Here is a 19,346-nt window from a genome sequence, read left to right on the forward strand (position 1 = left end):
AGTCAGGGCTAAGAGAGCCAAGCAAATACAAGAAAGGGATGGGACAGGAGCTTAGGCAGGGCACAGTCTTCAGAGGTGGCCCCTGCAAGACCACCTTGCTGTTGATAGGGCCGGGTTTAATCTCAGGAACTGCCTTGCAAACTTTTACCCATGGTTAAATCCAGAGTGTTGCCTGTGGGGATGGATGCATGATTATGGATTCCCAATTTGTCACAGTAGTGTTCTCCATGTCACAGTTCTTACTTAATTGGAAGGAAAAAGGAAAGATGTTGTGTTCTTAAACACAAGAAATTCTAGTTTTTCTTAGCTAGATAGCTGGCTACAAAATCTTTTCCATTGTGACTACAGTAGATGTGAAGTTTGAAAGAAAGATTTCCAGTGAAGAAACACTGAACTGCAGCAGGAGTGGTTAAAGCAGAAGGTTTTATTAATGGGTTCTATAATAGAACATTTTAATATTAACAAAGAAATGTGATCAGAAGAATAAAATACTACTTTTTGGTGTTTTGTGGTTTTTTTTCCAAATGGACATGATGCCTTCTTTCATTCCTCTTTCCTTGTTGGTCCAGACAAATTATCTCAAGGAGATAATAATATCTCAATAATATCTCAAGCTATAGTTCTGTATAGCACAGAGACACCTTTAGGCTTTTAGAAAGCCCTTCAATTAAACAAGTATTATTTGTATTGCTTGCCAAGTACACCACCATCCTTCTCCAGACATCAGTGCTGAAGATAGCTTTGTTTGTCCATGCCTCTGCAGTGTGATCTTTAATTTAACTGATGGTATAATGACACAGTATCATGCATTTCCTGAATAGTACATCTCCCTGCAGTGTGTTCATCCACATAAATAATTCACATAAATAGTTCACATAAATAATTCACAATAAACTGCAATCAGTTTTAAATTGAATGACCCCACAGATTAATATCTAATGAATTTGAGAGCTTCTCCAAACATCTAAACCCACAAACCACTCCACCTCTTTATCTTTACTGATTTTCATCCACAGTACACACTTCATTCAGCATCAAGATGGATTAAAAGGATGGATAACAGCACTTTATTATTTTAAAAACCAATCCCCTATTTATTGTTTATCTTTTAGGTAGTAAATTCTGAAATACTTGTATCACTCTGCAGGTCTTTGTCATCATTACCAGATGTGTCTGAGGGCACTAGAGGAGACAGAAAGCCACACTCTGTTTCCCAGAGGCAATGTCTGTCCCACTGGGAGCACAGAGTTAACACAAGCTGCAGTACTGCCCAACTAGAATGAGGGACAGATTATCAGACATCTGAATTTGATTTGTAAATATTGGCCTGTTTTGTACCTTCATTCACTGCTATCAGCTGGGCTCTGTAGACAACTTTACCTCTGTGTTTGCTTTGGAACTAGCAGAGCAAGTCCTTTGGATCAGGGAACAGCTTCCTCCCCATTGGTTTCATCTCTTAATGAGGGGTGGACATAAAATTTGGTGTTGGTCCATATTGTTCTTATGCTCAAGGTAAATTGGGAACAAGTGAAATAGCAATTTTCTTCTGTAAGAGATAATTTTTCCAGGGTAACCCTTCATCTGCAGAGTATTGCTTGGTGTAATGCAAAATTAAGTAATACTGAATTGCGGGAACTAAATCTAGTTAGCTGGTTATTAGTTTTATCTGTGAAAGAAACAGAGGGGGTCAAGAGGAGATGTATTTTGTTAAAGTTATGGTAAAGAAAAAGCCACTTTTCCTTAACAGACTATGATCAGCAGCAAGGCACTGGGGCAAACCATGTATCCTCTGAACCTTAAAATGGTCTGAATCTACTCAGACACTGACTGGCCAAAGCTATAAGGAAACTTGAATCAAAGTGTTTCTAAACCTCATTGATAAAAGCCTGATATGTTTCAAGAGCCTGGGAGGCCTGCCACTCATTTAAAAGGAGCCAGGATTTCACCCCAAGGGTTTGGCACATCATGGGCAGTGACCGTGAATGAGCTTATTCACGGAGCGATCAGAGCTTGTGGGCGCCTGCTCCTCCCCCTGCTGTAGTCCAGTGCTTTCCCACTGGGACTTTATTCACTGCTTTGGTCTCAATTTCAGATGCTGGGCAAGTTCAATACTGCAAAAATAATCCTTTCTCCTATTGACAGTGTAACTTTATAGTACTTGAACACGGAGATTTAACTGTCGGTCAACAGAAATACGTTTCATCTCTCATTCTTCTGATAACTTCTTTTGAAATACATTCCCTTTCCTCCCCTTTCTTGACACATAAAAACCTCCCTCTGCTTGTCATTCAGGGATAAGTGGAAGTGGAAACAAAACAGTCACGTTCCTTGGCTGCCCTTTATAAACCACTTTCTGCCAGAAACTGTCTTGCTATTCAAGGTATTGAGGTCGTGGTGGGAAATATTCAGGAAGGGTACATGTTTTAACAATTTCTCCTGAAACTGGAATACTATAGAACTTAAAAATACTTGACATGCTGACCTGAGCAAGCACACAAGTTCTGCTTTTGTGCAGATCAGCCCACGTGCTGTGGCCACTCACAGCAGAACGAGAACTTTCTGAGGGGCAGAATTTATTCTGTGTAGTTTGATTTGTATTCTGAACTCTTCTGAGTGTTTTTCCTCTTTGAGCAAACGTGCAGTTTTGTTATCTACTGATGCCAATTTGCCTTTGCACATGTAACCTTTATGCACCAAGTGTTGCAATCCTCGGATGGGAGACCTTCCCCTACATAGCAGTCTTGCTGACATGACTGGTCTCTGCATCTTCATTGAGAATATCAATTAAATAAATTAAATCCTTATGCTCCTAAAACACACACTCCTAAGACATCAATGCTTAAGCACTCAACCTTTATCTATGACTCGTGTGCTATAAGGGAGCAGAATCACTTCTAAAATATTCATTCTAGTGCTTCACAGATGGGTTGTGAGCTTTAAGAGATTGTTGGAAGTGTTTTCTTCTCACACTGAGGTGATCCTGATAAGCACTGAGCATTGAAGACACACGACAATTGCTAACACACAACAAAGCAAGGCTGCCATAGACTGTGCTGTTGTGGCTGCTTTAATCCTGCACCTCTCTGCTCCTAGAGGTTTTTGGGAGTCCAAAAGGGAGAGTCAAAAGCAGGGGAGCATTGGGCTTGTGTGGCAGTGGTGGCCTGGTTGAAAGTTTTTCCTGCAAAAGGGCTGACAACCTTCATGGAATCCAAATTCAACAGATAAATGTTACAGCCACTGACATGGAATTGAGGGGGGAAGCAGAGGAAAAATGTAATGAGGAAGAAAGCTGGTGTTCAAAGCCTGGCTCATATGCAGGTTACTCTAACAATTGTAAAATTTCACTTTACATATACCTGTATGCATGTATTTCTGAGGAAGAAATTGCTGGAAATAATACAGTACAGCAAAATTACAATCAATTACTAAATGTTTGGGCACATTTACTTGGTGCATCATCCATTGCCCAGTCTTTTCCAATTTCAACACAGGCAGAAAAACAGTAAAATATATTTTCATGTACTGTGAATAGCTTTTCTATTACAATTTTAACACAAGCTTGACTTTTGTAAAAAAGCAATCTAAGTAATTTAAAACATTTTCCAAGGGCAAAAACATCTTTCTAAGAGCAGGAAGAACTACTTCCTGTGAGACCTGCACAGTGACTCCTCACTGACTTCTTTCTTCACTTACTCCATAAGGCATTCTGAACACTAGCTCTGATGCCCCACTGTTCTTTCCATAGGTTGAAGAATGTTGCTATGGAAAATTAATTTTAGATTTTGCTCCATCTTGGAAAAAGAAAAAAGAAAAAATAAAGCACACCCCTTTCACTCATGACATCCAGTTGCTCATATGAAAACAAAGTGGTGCCTCCAGCTTGGCATCTGGGATTAGGCTTTGCTCATATACACTGAACTATCTGATTACTGCCAATGGGATTACTTGTGTGAATAAGGCAAGCAGGATTTGACCTTAATATTTCATTTCAGCACCAGGCAAGTGGGACAGAAACTGTGAGAAAGCAAGCCCTTGCCCAGCCAAAAATCTTTGATAACCATCCAAGTAAATGTTTGCCCCTTGCTTTTCATATTTAGTATTTTGGAAAAGTCTTCCCCTTGCATGACCGTTTTCTAGTCAATGTTATATACCTTCCTACCTGTATGGCAAGTGCACAATTAAAATAACATGTGAGGCAGCAACATTGCATGCATACTTTGTATTTAACTCAATCTGCAAATTGCTGAGCAGATTAATATAGGATTTAAATAAATATTAAGTCAAAACATTAAATAAAAAAAAATAAAGCATGTAAGAATGGGTTTTTTCCTTTCATTTTCTCTTTACTATTAAAATTGGGTGATTTAGGTTACCTTAAATTATTAGGGAATTCCATGCACTTTTCAGCCCATATTCTCTGAGACTTAGCATGCAGTTTTGCTAAGTTGAAAGCAATGGATAGCTCTTGTGAGAAAAGAATGGCTGATTCCATCTCACACTTTTAGCAGATTCTTTTCATGATGTGTTCTGCCTTTTCTTACCATAGCTTTCTTAATTGCCACCTCTGCATGTTTCCTTTTTTAGATGCCAGGGTTAGAGGATGGTTCCTTCTGGACTCTTACCTTCCCACGTTTTTCCTTACTGGAGCATATCTACTCTGCATATGGCTGGGCAACAAGTTCATGAAGAACAGGCCTCCTTTCTCTCTCAGGCCTCACCTCATCGTGTATAACCTGGGCATCACCCTGCTCTCCTTCTACATGCTCATAGAGGTAAGTGCTCTGCAAGCAGCAGGGCTGAGGAAGGTGACCAAGATACAGCTTTTAGCAGAAATATCATTGTGACAGGTGGCTTTGCTAGGAAAGTTTAAATCTACAGGAAAATAATATTAAAAAGTCTCTTCTCATCTTAGACCTTGGCATGTTTTGATTGTCCTTCCTGAGCTACAGTCCACACCAAGGACAGCTCTTTGCTGCCAGCATAAATTTGAATCTGCAACAGCCACTCAGCTCAAATATGCCTATGCCTTGTCCTTCAGCACCCATGAAAATGCCATGGATTTGGTTTATTCCTATGACTGTCTGTAGAATGATTTTTCCAGGCCCGTGCTTAAACATTAATAAATTTATAGATGAGAGAAAGTACTGATTTATTTATGGTACTGGCAATATTTTTCTGCTCTTGGGACTAAGAAGCTTTGCTCATACAGTCTGACAGTAAAAGATAGATGTTAAAAACTTACCACTTCATGTATGGTTTTTCCATCTGCAGAGGAAAACAGAAGCCAAAATACACAATTTGGATATTATTTGGGAGCTGCCCATTCTCAGCCTTTTGATACCTGCAGTACTTTTAATATTAAGGGGTAACATGCATTAATTGACATTGCTCTGTTGTCTGCACAGCCTCACAGCATTTCTCAGTCCTGAGGTTCTCAGCCACAGTTTCCACCTTATTCTGTTGGTTGAACAAGAAACTTTTCAGAAGCCAAACATGACACCCAAAGACTTCAACTTTTAAACTAATTTGAACTAGACCAAGTGACTGGCCTGGTGAAATGGCTGAGGAGCAGTTCAGGTTCGTGCCTTTGTGCAAAGACTGATTGTGTTGCACAGAGTTTTTTCCTGGTCAATGCTCCAGCTGGCTTCAGAGGCTGCTCTGAGTGTCTGGGAGTGCAGGATAAGGTTTGAAGCAAAGGAGAAACCAGCACAATTGCTGGAAGGTTTGATGACTCCACAGTGGTTGTCTTCCAGAATTCAAATTAGTACTTTGATGTTTAAATCCCCATTTTGCTTGAAGGCATGCAGATAACCGGCTGCAGTAGCAGCACTCAGCAAAAGGAATTAACTGAATAGGAAACAATACTGCTGCCCCCTTTCCTTTTCAGTCTGATTTGGCCTGCCATAAGTAAATAAATGGAAGAACAAAGAAAATTTTAGCAGGTCTCATTGGCATGAATGGAACAAATTTTGGTTTAGCCATCTTCACATCCTGGTAGGAAGCATATTTAGCCACCTCCTGTTCAGCTGCCTTCCTGCTCCTTCCTTCCTGAGGCTAAGTTTGCTGCAGACAGTCACTGAGTTGTGTGAGTTCTCAGATTAGTCCCTCCTTGAGACCCTGATTCTAAGGCTGGGGGCTGCTGATTTACACCTCCCAGATGGGCATGGCTGGCAGTGCCAGCTCACAGCTCCACATTCTGCAAATTTGGGAACCCAGGGAGCATGAAGGCAGATCTGCACTGCCAGCTGTTCTACTGCAGATTTCACTCAGTTCTGGACTGCCAGCCAGGCTGGTTTTACACTGTACAAAACACACTTCCATAATACTGGCTCGGTATTTCCTCTTAGTCTGCTTCCCTGGTTCCTATCACAGCTTCTCCTGCAAAGGAGCAGAATGAAGGTTAATACTTGCAATCCTGCCTGAGGTAGCTTGCACATCCCTGCTGAAGAAAGGTAAATGTGAGAGAAGAAATCATCTTCAGTACCAAATCATGTCATGGTGATTCAATATTTCAAAATGTCTTATTTCCAAAGCTTCTCTCTATGTTCCTTATTCTCTCAGTCTCTTGTGGACAGTAAGCTCTTTAAGGCAAGAGTTACCTATATTTAGCACATTCTGCACAGTGGTTCCTTATGTAAACACAGCTGATCCTTCCAGTGATCCGGGATCAATTCCTGGTTAGATACATCTCCAACAGTTGTTTTATTCCTCCATCCTCTCACTGCATCTAAATCCCTCTGGTCTCTCTTTTGGGGATAAATCACAAAATAAGAAGAGAAAAAATTCATTTCCCCACCACCCACACCCCACAAAAGAAAGCCCCATAACCAACCATCTTTCTCTGTTTTGTTTATAAGGTGCCACACATCATTTCTTGCCATAGCTCCAGAATGTAAGGGTTGCTTCTTAGGCATTCAAAAAGGAAAAAGTATCTCGTTCACAAGAAAGGGTCTATCTCCAAGTACAGCTTGTCCCACATGATGGATTTAATGAGAAACATAGTAAACCTGCTGATGGGGGTAGCTGTGCTTCAATTCTTCATCTCCTCACCCTCATCTCCTGACTAGTTATAGCTGGCCCTTCATGACAGTTGATTTGTGCAAGCTCAAGGCAAGAAGAAGAAGGTTACAGCAAGGAGTCATAACAAAAGGGCTGTTTTTAAATCTCCAAGGGCAGATTCCTCTTTTGAGCCAGAGCTCCATGCACTGCACCGTGGGCATGAAGTATCTGGGAGCGGATTTTATCTCTGAGCTTTGAGGTCAAGCAATGCCCAAAGTACTTGGAGGAACAGGGCCAGGACAACTCTGAGATGTGCCATTAGCATAAGGTCGGATACCCCTACAATTCCCGAAGGACAAGGTCTAAAGATAACAGCTCTGCCCAGCTGCCCTCATCCCACTGAGATGTCTCAAAATGTTTGAGTCAACAAAGAGTTGCATGTCTCTGATGGCCTCCCAGAAGGGCAGCTTGTTGGGCCTTTGTTTAGAGTTCTGAGTTGGGTAGATAGATTTTTCTGAAGTTGTCAGAGACACTTACCTTCCCCAGTTGAGTACAATAGATAAGTTGGCTCTTGGGTTTGGAGCATGTTTTTTTTAAGTACCTGAAGCTTAGGCAAAGGTCCTGTGTTTAAGGTGGGCAGGCTGCAGGTGGACTGCTGAGGAGGCAAAAGACAATTCCTTCCACCATTGCTGCTACCAAAGAAACCCATGTCAAAGTTTGTTCGTGTTACTTACTTTTCTGTACCAGTAAGTGCTCATAGACCCAGATCAACTCTACTGATCCAAAATTTCTCCAATATTGTCAAATTCTGTATGAGGAAAAACAGCCAGCATCCTTTTACTTTAACAAAAATCAAAACTTTCAACAATTGCCTTAAGAAATAAGTGCCTTTTCTCTGCACAAATATTTGCCTAAGGTGCTAAAATTACCAACCATGAGCAGTAAACCAGCTTGCTGTGAAAAAACATCCCATCTGTGCGTATTTTTAAAATTATTTCATGTGCTTTCAAACCACACTTCAGGGATGCAGCCTGAGGCACTAGAGGCCAAACTGTCACAAGTACAGTGAAAAATTAAAACTGGAAACACAGAAGGCTGGTGCTGATCTCTGACTTCTGAAATTACTCAGGTGAAGATACTCTCTCTCTCACTAATAGGAAGAGACATAATCTCTGCCACAGTCCTAGGCTGCTTTCCCCAGCAATAAGTATCACCTCTGCCCTATTTAAATCAAATCTCAGCTGGTCATCAAGGTCTCACCCAAGTCCTTCTGTTGATCAGGGTCTGAGAAAACCAGGACACCAGCACCATTTGGGCCAGATTAAACAGGAGATCTAGAGATAGTGTCATTAGCAGAGGGGTGGCGTGATGTCTCAAGCTGCCTGTATCCCCAGGTAGCTTCTCAGACTTATTACAAATCCATGGGATTTGTAAGCAAGCAACCACATCCGTGTGGGGAAGCAGGACTTGCATGTGAGGACCCCTCATTTCAGAGCAAAGGGAAAAGAGCAGAACTCACAAGTATTGCCAGCCCAGTGCATTAGCCTTTCTAGAGGAGGCAGGAAAAAAGTCTTCTACCTTGCAGGATTAACTAAAATAAAAAACAGTAAATCAACTGCACTTTAACTGTTTCTAGGAACTGAAAATTCATACCACATTAAGTACAGTTTCTGAATTATAGCCATAACTTGCATAACTATTCATAGATGCCAAGATGGTGTGAGGATTCCAAGGAGTGCCAGAACAATCAGGGCTATCAGCCACCACTTTTAGCCCTTCTCCCTGCAATTGAGATTATATCTCTTGTATTACTGAAAGGTATAATGCCTAAATTAGGCATAACAGGCCAAAACAAAAGGAACAATTGAAAAATAGAAGGAGCACTTAAACTCTGCTTTATTCCATCATTATGATGGCTCACATTAGAAAGATTTACTTCCTATCTGTGCATGTGTTAAAAGGATGGACCCTGTGTAGCACAAGTTCTAAGTAAAGTGCAGACAATGGGGAAAAGTGGAAAAGATCCAAACTACTTGGAACTCTCCTGGAATTTTACTGTAGAAATCCAGCTTCAATATAATCTTGCTTTTGATGTTCATTTTCTTAATCTTTTTTTTTTTTGTAAGATTGTGATAAATTACTGTTTACTCCTTCATTAATTGTCCAGAGGTTAACAAATGTAAATTAAGTACAGAAATAGGGAAAGATTGTAGTTCCTTTGAAGCAATTATTTAGTACTGAAAGACTGTTTGTACCTTAGGGCACCAAGAGAAAAATAACAAAGTGAGAAACCAGAAGAGATCAGGGATGCTTCTCTGTGATTTGAAGAAAAGGAGAAGAGGGAAAAAGAAAAACCTAGAGAGCAAAAGTCACCAAGAGTGCATTGTAAAGCAGTGAAATGTAAGGACAAGAGCAAACAGCTCTTCTGATCGAGTCAGGACTTTGGTGAATGGAGTTAAATTACCAGGTGTTCTTCTGCCTTAATCAAATAGCTTCTTTGGAGAGCTGAGGAGCTGACTTTGCTGTCCTTGCCTGCTGTTATTCCAGCTGGGCATGTTGTCCTCACATCTCAGTTTTCATCCTCTGTGCTCTCCTTGTCTTTCATGCTGACCTTTCTGAGCTCTGCATTTCAGTAGAACATTTAACCTGATCATCAAAAAGGGCAGTGCTCTGGATCTCTCGTGCACATTTGAGCAGAATTCAGCAGAACCTTATTGGAAATCAAGAATAAAGCTTCATATTATGAGGTTTTCCACATGTGCACACCTTCTAATACCACCACTGGTACCACAAAATATGATAGGGGAGTTATTCAGAACAGATGTAATCAAAGACTCATGGAAAATAAGCCTAGACAGGATTTCTTTTAACCTATCCTGCTGTCCCAGACAACAGCAATATTCAAAGTAATTATCATTCATAGCTAATTTCAAATAATTTTGAAGTCATTGGTTCACTAATCTTTCTATCAGGCTCCCATTTACTTAAGGAGTATTAAATAAACTGGCTGGTAATTTCTCAACAATATGGCTTTAAATTTTAAAGACTTTCTGTTGATAAAAATATTCAAATAATTATCTAAACTTCACTTGGAAAGCGACTCTTATTTTTTTTGTCACCATGCTATGAATTTTCTGACCTAAAAACAGGAAGAAAGCATTGAACCACATATTTCATCCACCCTGAAATAATCAGTATCCTTTTAGCTACAGTGCTCCAGTTGGAGGAGACATCCAACTTAGGGTCCAGCTATATGTGCTGTGGGTCAGGATAGCAAACTGCAGTTGGTATATTAAAGAATTAGACAATCTTTTTGGGGAGACACCATGAATGCAATTTTTTGACTTCTAACCAAGTACATGGAGAGCAGGAGAGCCTCACCAAGCAGTAGCCCAAAGCACACTTTTCACAGTTGTATCCCCATGAAAAATATCTCAAATGCACCATGAAAAAGGAACAACAATATTTCCCCTGTGATAAATCTTGTGGGATGTTTCCCATTCAGCACCAGGATTTGTTTGACACAGCATCACCACTAAGTTTTTACATTTGGGGAAGCCATGGCATTGACCAAGTCACAAGGCTGGGACATCCTGGAATCTCCCAGTCCTGGGCTGAATCATCAAGCCCACACTGCTTCCCTAGAGGGTTTATAGTCGTGCCAGACTGCAGCTTATCTGAGATCTTTGAGGCACAAAGGCATCAATCTGGAAACACAGGCTGTTCTGTACCTTAGTTATCCATCTAAAATCTAGGATTGTGCCACAATTCTTGGAATCTTGTCTAAAGATAGGCAACTTCTATGGAGAGATATTTTTAACAGATGCTATTTGCAGATGATTTTACAATTTAATGTTTTAGCCAAAAAAACCCCTAAAAAACAAAACAAACAAACAAACAAACAAACAAAAAAAACCCTTAAAGCTTTCTATGTATTTTTTTAAGATTGATTTAATGACAAGTCGAAGATGATTCATGGCGTTTTCCTCTTTCCATTGGGTTATCATGTAAAAGTGTGATGCTCTCAGTAGCCTTATGATGTGCTTCACCCCAGCCTCTTGGGTATAGCAAGACAGTTCAGATGTTGCATGCTTGTGGAAGTAGGTCATGTTACAGGCAAGGAGCTGATTTCTCCCTTTAAAAACAAAAAAACAAAAAAAAACCAAAAAAAAAAGGAAAAATATGTGTGATTATTAGTATCTGGTCTCTGTTTTTAGATGCTGATGATCTTCTCAGGCATTCCTTTCTAAAATGCATTTAAGTTAAAAAAGAAAATGTAATTTCTCTTTCCTTCCTGAAACAGTGCCCTGAGTGAATCCTTTTCCTTGGGATGTGGCCATCAGGTAGCTCTTTTAGGACTATTTTGTCCAAGCTTCAGGAAGGAACTGCCATTCACAAGAAGAAACTAAAGTCTCCAGTGGCCCAGGGAAATAGGAGACTCACAGCACTGAAAGTTAAGCCCTTTTGTGCTATATGGGTAGATTAGTCTCCTTTACTTATTCTAGTGAGATTTCAGTTGCTTGAGAATAGTGGTCATATTAAGTTGTTTTAATTGGTCTGAGGGCTGGAGTACCTTAGAAAATCCAGTGAAACATCACACCCATAATAACATCTTGCTCTGTTTTTTTCACAAGAGCACTCGTGCTCACACTCCTGCTCTGAAGTTTTAAGATGAATCTTAATTACTTGCATAGTAACTCCATTATTAGTTTTTAGCTTTCCTTCTTAGCTGTTTCTGTGTAGACAGATCATGTACTGGATAGACCATTTCTGTTGGAAGGGATGCACAGCACTCACCTAATCCAACTGCCTGACTGTTTCAGGGCTGACCAAAAGTCAAAGCATGCTGTTAAGGGCACTGACCAATTGCCTCAAACACTGACAGGCTGGAAGCATCAGTCATCTCTCTAGTAGCTTTTTCCAGGGTTTCACCACCCTCTCGGCAAAGAATTGCTTCCTAATGCCCAGTCTAAATCTCCCTTGTGCAGCCTGGAACTGTTCCCACACATCCTATCATTGAATCCCAGGGAGCAGAGCTCAGCACCTCCCTCCCCCTTCCCCTCCTCAGGAAGCTGCAGAGAACAATGAGGTTCAGCTTCCTCCTCTCAAGTCAGACAAGCCCAAAGTCCTCAGCTGCTCCTCACAGGACTTGCTTCCAGCCCTGTCACCACCTTTGTTCTCCTCCTCTGTATGTTCAGGGACCTTCAGAATCCTCTCAGATGGTGGCCCCAGACCTGCACACGGTGCTCAGGGTGAGGCTGCTGCAGTGGATGTTGATCCCCTCTCATGGCTGGTTCTGCTGTGCTGGATGCACCCCAGGATGAGGTTTGCCCTGGGGGCTGCCAGGGCACATGATGGCTCACAGGGAGCTGCTGCCAGCCAGCACCCTCAGATCCCTTTCCACAGGCTGCAATCCAGCCATTCCTCCCAGCTCATACTTGTGCCCATGTACTCCATCCCAGGAGCCAGAGCCAGCACTTGGACTTTAACAAAGTTCATCCCACTGATGACTGCCCAGGGCTCCACTCCATCTCTCTGCAAGGACTCTGTCCCTCAAGAGGGTCAGCAGCACCTCCCTGTTTCATATGACCAGCAAACCTGTTAATGGGGCAATCTGTGCCTCCAGATCACTGAGAGGTATTTTGGACAGCACTGGCCCTAGAACTGAGGAACACTGAGATTCTGAGGAACACTGCTTGTGACCAGTTACAGCCAGATGCAGCCCAATGCTGATATCTCATCCTCTGCCTTCCTCCTGCCCTGGGACAAGGGGAATACCTTATTGCTTCTAGGCATTTCCTCTCTGAGAAAGTCCATCCACAAACAGAGATTTTTCTACAGCTCAAAGAGCACAGAGAACCTGCAATCAGTAGAAATGGCAATGTCCATTCAGAAAATCACATCACTTTCCTTTCTAGCCTGTCTATAGGGAATAGATGAAAAACAAGCTATGGCTGTGAGATTTTTGAAGTTGAAAGCTTGAAATGAGCAGGACACAGGCCCTTGGGTGAGGCTCTTAGAGCTTAGGGTGCTACTTGGTGAGGTGGGAGGATTGCATCATCTTTTGGTACGTGCTGCCCACCCCTGAAACTTCTGACAAAGGAACCAACTTTCAATTCTGAACATTTTGATTCCCCATTTACAAAAGTAAGGCAGGGCTTGGACTGATGTGGAAAACAACTCTACGAATTCTTATGCTGTACTTGAGTAGATGAATAGAAGCCATTTATCAGTGTAAAAACAGGAATCTGTTAAGAACAACATTAGGGCAAACAGCAAAATATGAAAATCTACTAATTAATAGGATGTTGCTACTTAGCAGAATTTTTTTCACAAGGCAGCACTTTGCTCTTTTGCATGATCCGTTTTTCCAAATAGCTTTGAACAATACTGGTTTTAATATTATTTTCAGGATAGGCTACCAAGAATGCAAAGAATTCAAATAATTGTTTTCTAGGGGAAGAGAATTTCTGTTTTGAAAGAGAAAGGGGGATTTCTCATCTCTTTGATAGATCCTGCACTTGCACCATCTCTGAGTAATTAATAACAGCATCAGCTCTGCAGAGACTGCTCAGTGTACAAAAGGGAACATGACTGGAACAGAACAAATAATGTATAGATTTGGTATCAGAAAAAAAGAGACCTGCTACCAAAATGTCTTGTGTCAAGGTGCTAGAGCCAACAGGAAAATCATTGCCTAGGATCACCAGGATCTCTTAAAAATTACTCTCTGCTTTCAAAATTTCCCCACTAACTTTTTTTTTCTTTTTTTTTTTTAATTAAGAAGTTAGCCAGAAGTCTTGAAAATTATCTTGCAAAGCAGAGGAGTCAAAACACAAAGTGAATTTTTCTTAAAGGAGACACAGTAGTCTGCAAGGCACTTACAACAAAGAATAGAAATGTTGAGCTACAGAAAAGCTGATGTGAAAGACTGAGGTTAAAAAAAAGTCAAAAAAGATCTCCAGTCCAAGCTGCTGGCTTTTGAAATGCAGACACAAACCAAGTGTTTACTTCTGCCAAGTAAAATGACTGGGGAATAAGCAAGTAGAATGATCTGAAAAATCTGGCATTTTTTAAATCATGGAAGAATGAACAAAAGAAATTAAATAAAACCATGGAGTCAGACAGAGTGGTATTCTCACCTAAAGCTTACTTTTCTGTAGTGGCAGGCAACTTCTGGAGAGGTATCTAACATTTTGCAAATAATCACTTTCTTTTTCCTAGCATTTATATGGCCCCTAACAACGTACAGATTTCCTCCACAGCTTTCCAATCACACCAGTTATCCTGAGCCCATTTGTGTGAGAACTTAGGACTTGGACATTTTCCATGCTTTTGTAAGTAGTCAGTGATACTGCTTGCAAACCTGCTGACTACACCAATTTTTGGCAGATATGTGTTTTAAGGTCACTTAACAAATCACTGGCAAAGGTATAATCAAAACCAGGTTTAATATAGAAGTGAAAGCACAACAAAGTTCTTTGGCAAGGTGTCACTCTACCACATATCAGATAGTTAAAAAAAAGCAAACAAAAATCCAGTATCAGTCAATCCAGACCAAAAATATCCCCAAAGTATCTCCATGGATGACTGCAGCTCCTGGCATGTGGTGAGACACCACCTTCTTTCCTCAGGGCTTTACCCAGGACCTGCTGGGCAATCAACCAGCCCTCACTCCTGACCTTTGTTACACAAGGAGACAACACACAAAAGAGAATTTTTAAAAAATCAATCCACTGTAATCATATACAAATTGGAACAGTTGTAAAATAGACTAATCAAAATATTGAAGATCTTACATTTTCCTCACAGATTTCTGTGAACCAACATTTTACCTACTGCAGCAGAAAATTTTGAGGTTGAATTTCTTCAGCAAAGCAGAAAAATGAGTTGGTTGTAAAGAAACGTGTTTGTTTCAATTGTTAAGTATCAGTTATCTATAAAACACTAATTTACTGTATTGTCATCTCTGTATTCAATTTCTATGGGCTATTTTGGCCACCTAAAACAGCTAAGTTCACATTACAGGGACAGTCATGGAATTTGAATGCAGAAGAGAAACAGTAGAAGACCCTGCTTTTCCACATTTCAAAGCATTTCAATGGGAATTTACAGAAAGCATTCTAGGCTACTTTCTAATCCTCCAGATTTTATCAATAATAAGTTTTTAATGTATTTACTCTAGGAATTAATTCACTTTGATCGCTGAGAATGCCTCTGCTTCACTTTTGTATGGTCTGTAACACATTCAACACAGGACAGTTCTTTCCAGTGTGAACTAGAGGGAAAAGTCATCCCTTCTGTGCTGACATGTATCATCCCTGTGAATGTAGCTTCAGTTCTGAAAGCAGCCCACTGCTCTCAGCATCTTGCAATTATGCTTACAGCATAACACTTGAGTGCCTTTCTCCCACTCTCGCTCTCTGCAGTTGTGTAGAGGGTGAGAAAGACCCCAGAACATGCTCAGTTTGTCCCCAAACCCACTTGGCACTTATTTGAGAATAAACAAGATCATTTCAAAATTCAATGGATTCTACGTGGCTTTTATAAGCAGGAGATGATGCTCCCTATCCACAAGGGCTGCTGAGTGCTTTAGGTGGCTGTTAATACAAAAATATTCCATATTGAAAACTACCATATGGTTTTCTAGAAACCTGCTTCATCCCTGTGTGGCACTCTGATATTTCATTGCTTCCCTGTGTGACATGTGCAGAACCTAAGAAATTGTGTTCTTATTCATGCCTCCATTCAGCACCGTGGCTGCTCTCCTTCGCTTCCTCCAGCGTTTAACAGTGTAGGATAAAGAGATGTGTATGGCATTAGGAATTATTTCTCCCATTGCACTACTTTGCATTTGCCTTCTGTTTGCTTGGCAAACAGGGAATTTTTCTCAAGGACAGCTTTACATGAGTAGCTGAGTTAAGCTCTGTTCATACTGCTTCAGGACAAAGATACAATATTCCAGTGTTTGCTTTGGAGATGCATTAAATGATGAGAGATTTTAATGGATGCCTTGAAGCTCTAAAGCTAGAAAAAGAGAATAAATGCATCATTTCATATCTCCACTTAACCCATGCCTTTCTCCTTTCAAAATGCAAGATATTAGCAAGTTGTCTGGTTCAAGAGCATCGGTTCATGGAAGGAGTGGGTACCCACCAATGAGGACTGAACAACTGCAGGGGGAAAAGCCATCCCATCTGTTCACAAATGCAATTCCTCTGTTTTCTGTTCCAGCTCATCCTTGCCACGTGGGAGGGCGGCTACAACTTGCAGTGCCAGAACCTCCACAGCGCAGGGGAGGCTGATATCCGGGTGAGAGACAAAAGCAGCTCAGCCTCAGCATCCTTTGTATTTTAACTGTCCCAAGATATAGCCTGAGCTCTGACAAAATACTCTAGAGGAGGATGTATTTCATTGCACTAAGTATCAAATTTAGATTTTTTTTTCAAAAGAAGGAGCTGGCAGAAAAATCTGTTCCATGTCAAGAAGGTGGTAGCACCCTTAAAATGAATAAAACAACCCCAAAATGAAACAAAAACCCACTCACAAAACTGCAAATTTGTAAAAAAACCAAAATAAAACAAAAAAACCCCCCAAAAATAGAAAACCCCTCCTTAAAGTTGATATTTCTTAAATTTTGATAATTATGTATTTACACAACTGTTTAAAAGATGTGCATTTTTTTACAAAACTGCTTCATTGAAAGCAAAATAAAATTGAAGACAGAGCTCGTGCTTCTCTCTTAATAGCATATTAATGCCTCTGGGAAGTTGGATACCTAGGGAGTGAAGAAGTACAGTAATATTTAAGCACTTGTATGGACAGATATTGATCTTCTGTTCCTTTGTTCTTGCTTGTACAGGTAGCCAAGGTGCTGTGGTGGTATTATTTTTCCAAAGTAATTGAATTCATGGACACTATCTTCTTTGTACTGAGGAAGAAAAGCAGTCAGATCACCTTCCTGCATGTGTATCACCATGCCACTATGTTTAACATTTGGTGGTGTGTTCTGAACTGGATACCTTGTGGGCAGAGTAAGTCTTTGTTTGCTTCATCACCCCGGGTCTAAGCCAGCTGCAGCTGGGGAGGAATCACATCCCCATGCAAAGGAATCATGTCACTGTGCAATATGAGGGCACCTTCAGGGTTCAGAGTCTTTCAGAACTGCTGGCCACCTGCAGAACACAGGAAAGTTAAAAGCATGGTTAAAAGTTCAGGCCAAAAGTACCTAAGTGTTAGGCCCTAGCTTTTTCACTTAGCTGCCACCAACTCATGTATTTACCTCTTCAAACCATTTTTAAGCATAACAGTACTGATGAACTCAGAAGAGCCATCACATACAATACCTACTCCAAAAGCAGATGCAGGAAGAAGTCATGACCCTGGTAAAGCCTTTATCAGTCATAACAAATTAAATCAATGGCCCTTCTACAGGCTCAACTCTTGTATGCATTAATCTCTGCTTTAGGAAGATACTTTACTTACATAGTCACTAATTAAATCACCACTTTGAGTTTGTTCTGTTTCATATGAGAATACATCCTCAGAAGGTTATAGTGCCTGTCATCATCTTCCCTGTTAGGAAGGGATCTATGATGCCACAGGCTGGTCACTTGGCATTTGCATAAGGAAAAGCAGAGAATTTACTTCAGCTGTCTCACAACAGGCACACTTTTCCAGGGCTTCACACGGCCAGAGGCTTCCTGTGGAACTGCTTTCAGAGTTGAGAAAAAGCCCAGTTTTCTTACAACCTATTAGAGGGAGTTGCCTGAGCCCATTGTAACATTTTGTAAAGAAACTTGTGCATGTCTTTTCCAGAATTAAAAGCAGAATTCATATTTGTTGGCACTTACTGCAGACAGCACAAAATCAAATTAGATCACTGTTAGAGGCAGAAGCAGGGATCAGAGATTTCATAGCAATTAGGAGCTATTTCTAGAGGTTTTAACAAATCATTGGGGGTTTGTGCTTTCTAATGCGTGGTCCCCACACTTTGCACTAGCACTGCACTACTGTAATTAAATCAGTAACTAAGTAATTAATCAATAGCAAAATCAGAACAACTGGTGAGTCCATCTTGTAGCTGTAGCACTGCCATCAAACACACAAGCACACAGCACAGTAATGCTGCTACTTCTCCACAGTCTACAAAGTACAGAGGATAATTAATTTCCTGTAGGACTGGTATCCACTAAGTGCAACTAATAAGAGCAGCAAGGTATTACCTGGAATGAAATTCTGTAAATGTGCATCTAGCAGAAGATATGATGAAGACAAGAGTGATGATCAAACACAGGCACAAAAGACTGGTTTAATTCAGACTAAAGCCCTTGGTACTGCATCAGAGACCAGGAGTACAGGTGTTTCCCAGGGCCCTAACCTGCATACAAGCAGCAAAGTTATCCACAGCAGTGTTTAAAGCTTACAGGAATAGTGGAAAGAGTCATAGCAAGAACTTTAGGAGAGGGGAAAAACAAATAGCCTGTAAACTACAGAATAGGAAAACGTGGAGGAGAAGGAAAAATATGAGATAAAAATACAATATTCAGTATGCAATAAACCCTCTAGGAAGTATCATTTGGTTTTTCAGCTTCCCCTAGGAGAGCACCTCTGCACATCTGGAATGTCTTGAGCAAGGAATAAACAGAAAGGAATACTTACCATATGCAAGAGATTCAATATAGAAGTTACATCACAAGCAACAATATTCTCTCTCACTTTTTACCAGTTGGACTTTAATTTATTTTTTCCTAATGGACTTTTATAGGTTTCTTTGGACCCACTTTGAATAGCTTTATCCATGTGCTCATGTATTCTTACTATGGACTGTCAGTCATCCCTTCCATGCGCAAATATCTCTGGTGGAAGAAATACCTCACTCAGGCACAACTGGTATGTATCTATTTCACTCTCATTTTTAACTACCAGAAGTCTTTCAAAATATGAGAGTACAAATGAACTATAGGTAAATATTGTCATTTACACAATTAAAGCAGTTAGAATTGAAGTGTAACAAAACTATCATACAGCATAAGTCACTAGCGCAGCTTGATAAAATTTAATAGAGGAAATTATGTTCAGAAGTGTTTTCTGTAGAAAACAAAAAGCAGAAACTCTTTCGTCCACAAAATTCTATTAGTTTTGAACCATTGCATAGAAAATGACTGCTCCTTAATTGTGGAAAAAACTTATTTAAAAGTCACCAAAAATGTCTGAGAGACAAGACAGATCTCCCCTGCTGGCCAAAACTGAGCCCATCAGCAAAGCCAGGGACACCTCTGTGATACCCTATTCAGTTAGGGGTGAAAAACATAGCACAGCAGCTGAGAGAAGGCAGGAAATGTGAG

General features: G+C 40.5%; 1 protein-coding gene across 2 annotated transcripts in view; it reads left to right on the forward strand.

Annotated features, from left to right (window-relative positions):
• ELOVL2 (ELOVL fatty acid elongase 2) overlaps positions 1-19,346 on the forward strand; it is a 47,356-nt gene that overhangs the window by 24,298 nt on the left and 3,712 nt on the right. For both annotated transcript variants that reach the window (XM_079300827.1, XM_079300828.1), the window contains exons 4-7: positions 4,585-4,772; positions 16,234-16,311; positions 16,862-17,033; positions 18,767-18,891. In XM_079300827.1, coding sequence (XP_079156953.1) covers positions 4,585-4,772; positions 16,234-16,311; positions 16,862-17,033; positions 18,767-18,891 — 563 coding nt within the window. The remainder of the gene's footprint in view (positions 1-4,584; positions 4,773-16,233; positions 16,312-16,861; positions 17,034-18,766; positions 18,892-19,346) is intronic.

Source organism: Erithacus rubecula (assembly GCF_903797595.1).
Source record: "Erithacus rubecula genome assembly, chromosome: 3".
Classification (NCBI taxonomy): Eukaryota; Metazoa; Chordata; class Aves; order Passeriformes; family Muscicapidae; genus Erithacus; species Erithacus rubecula.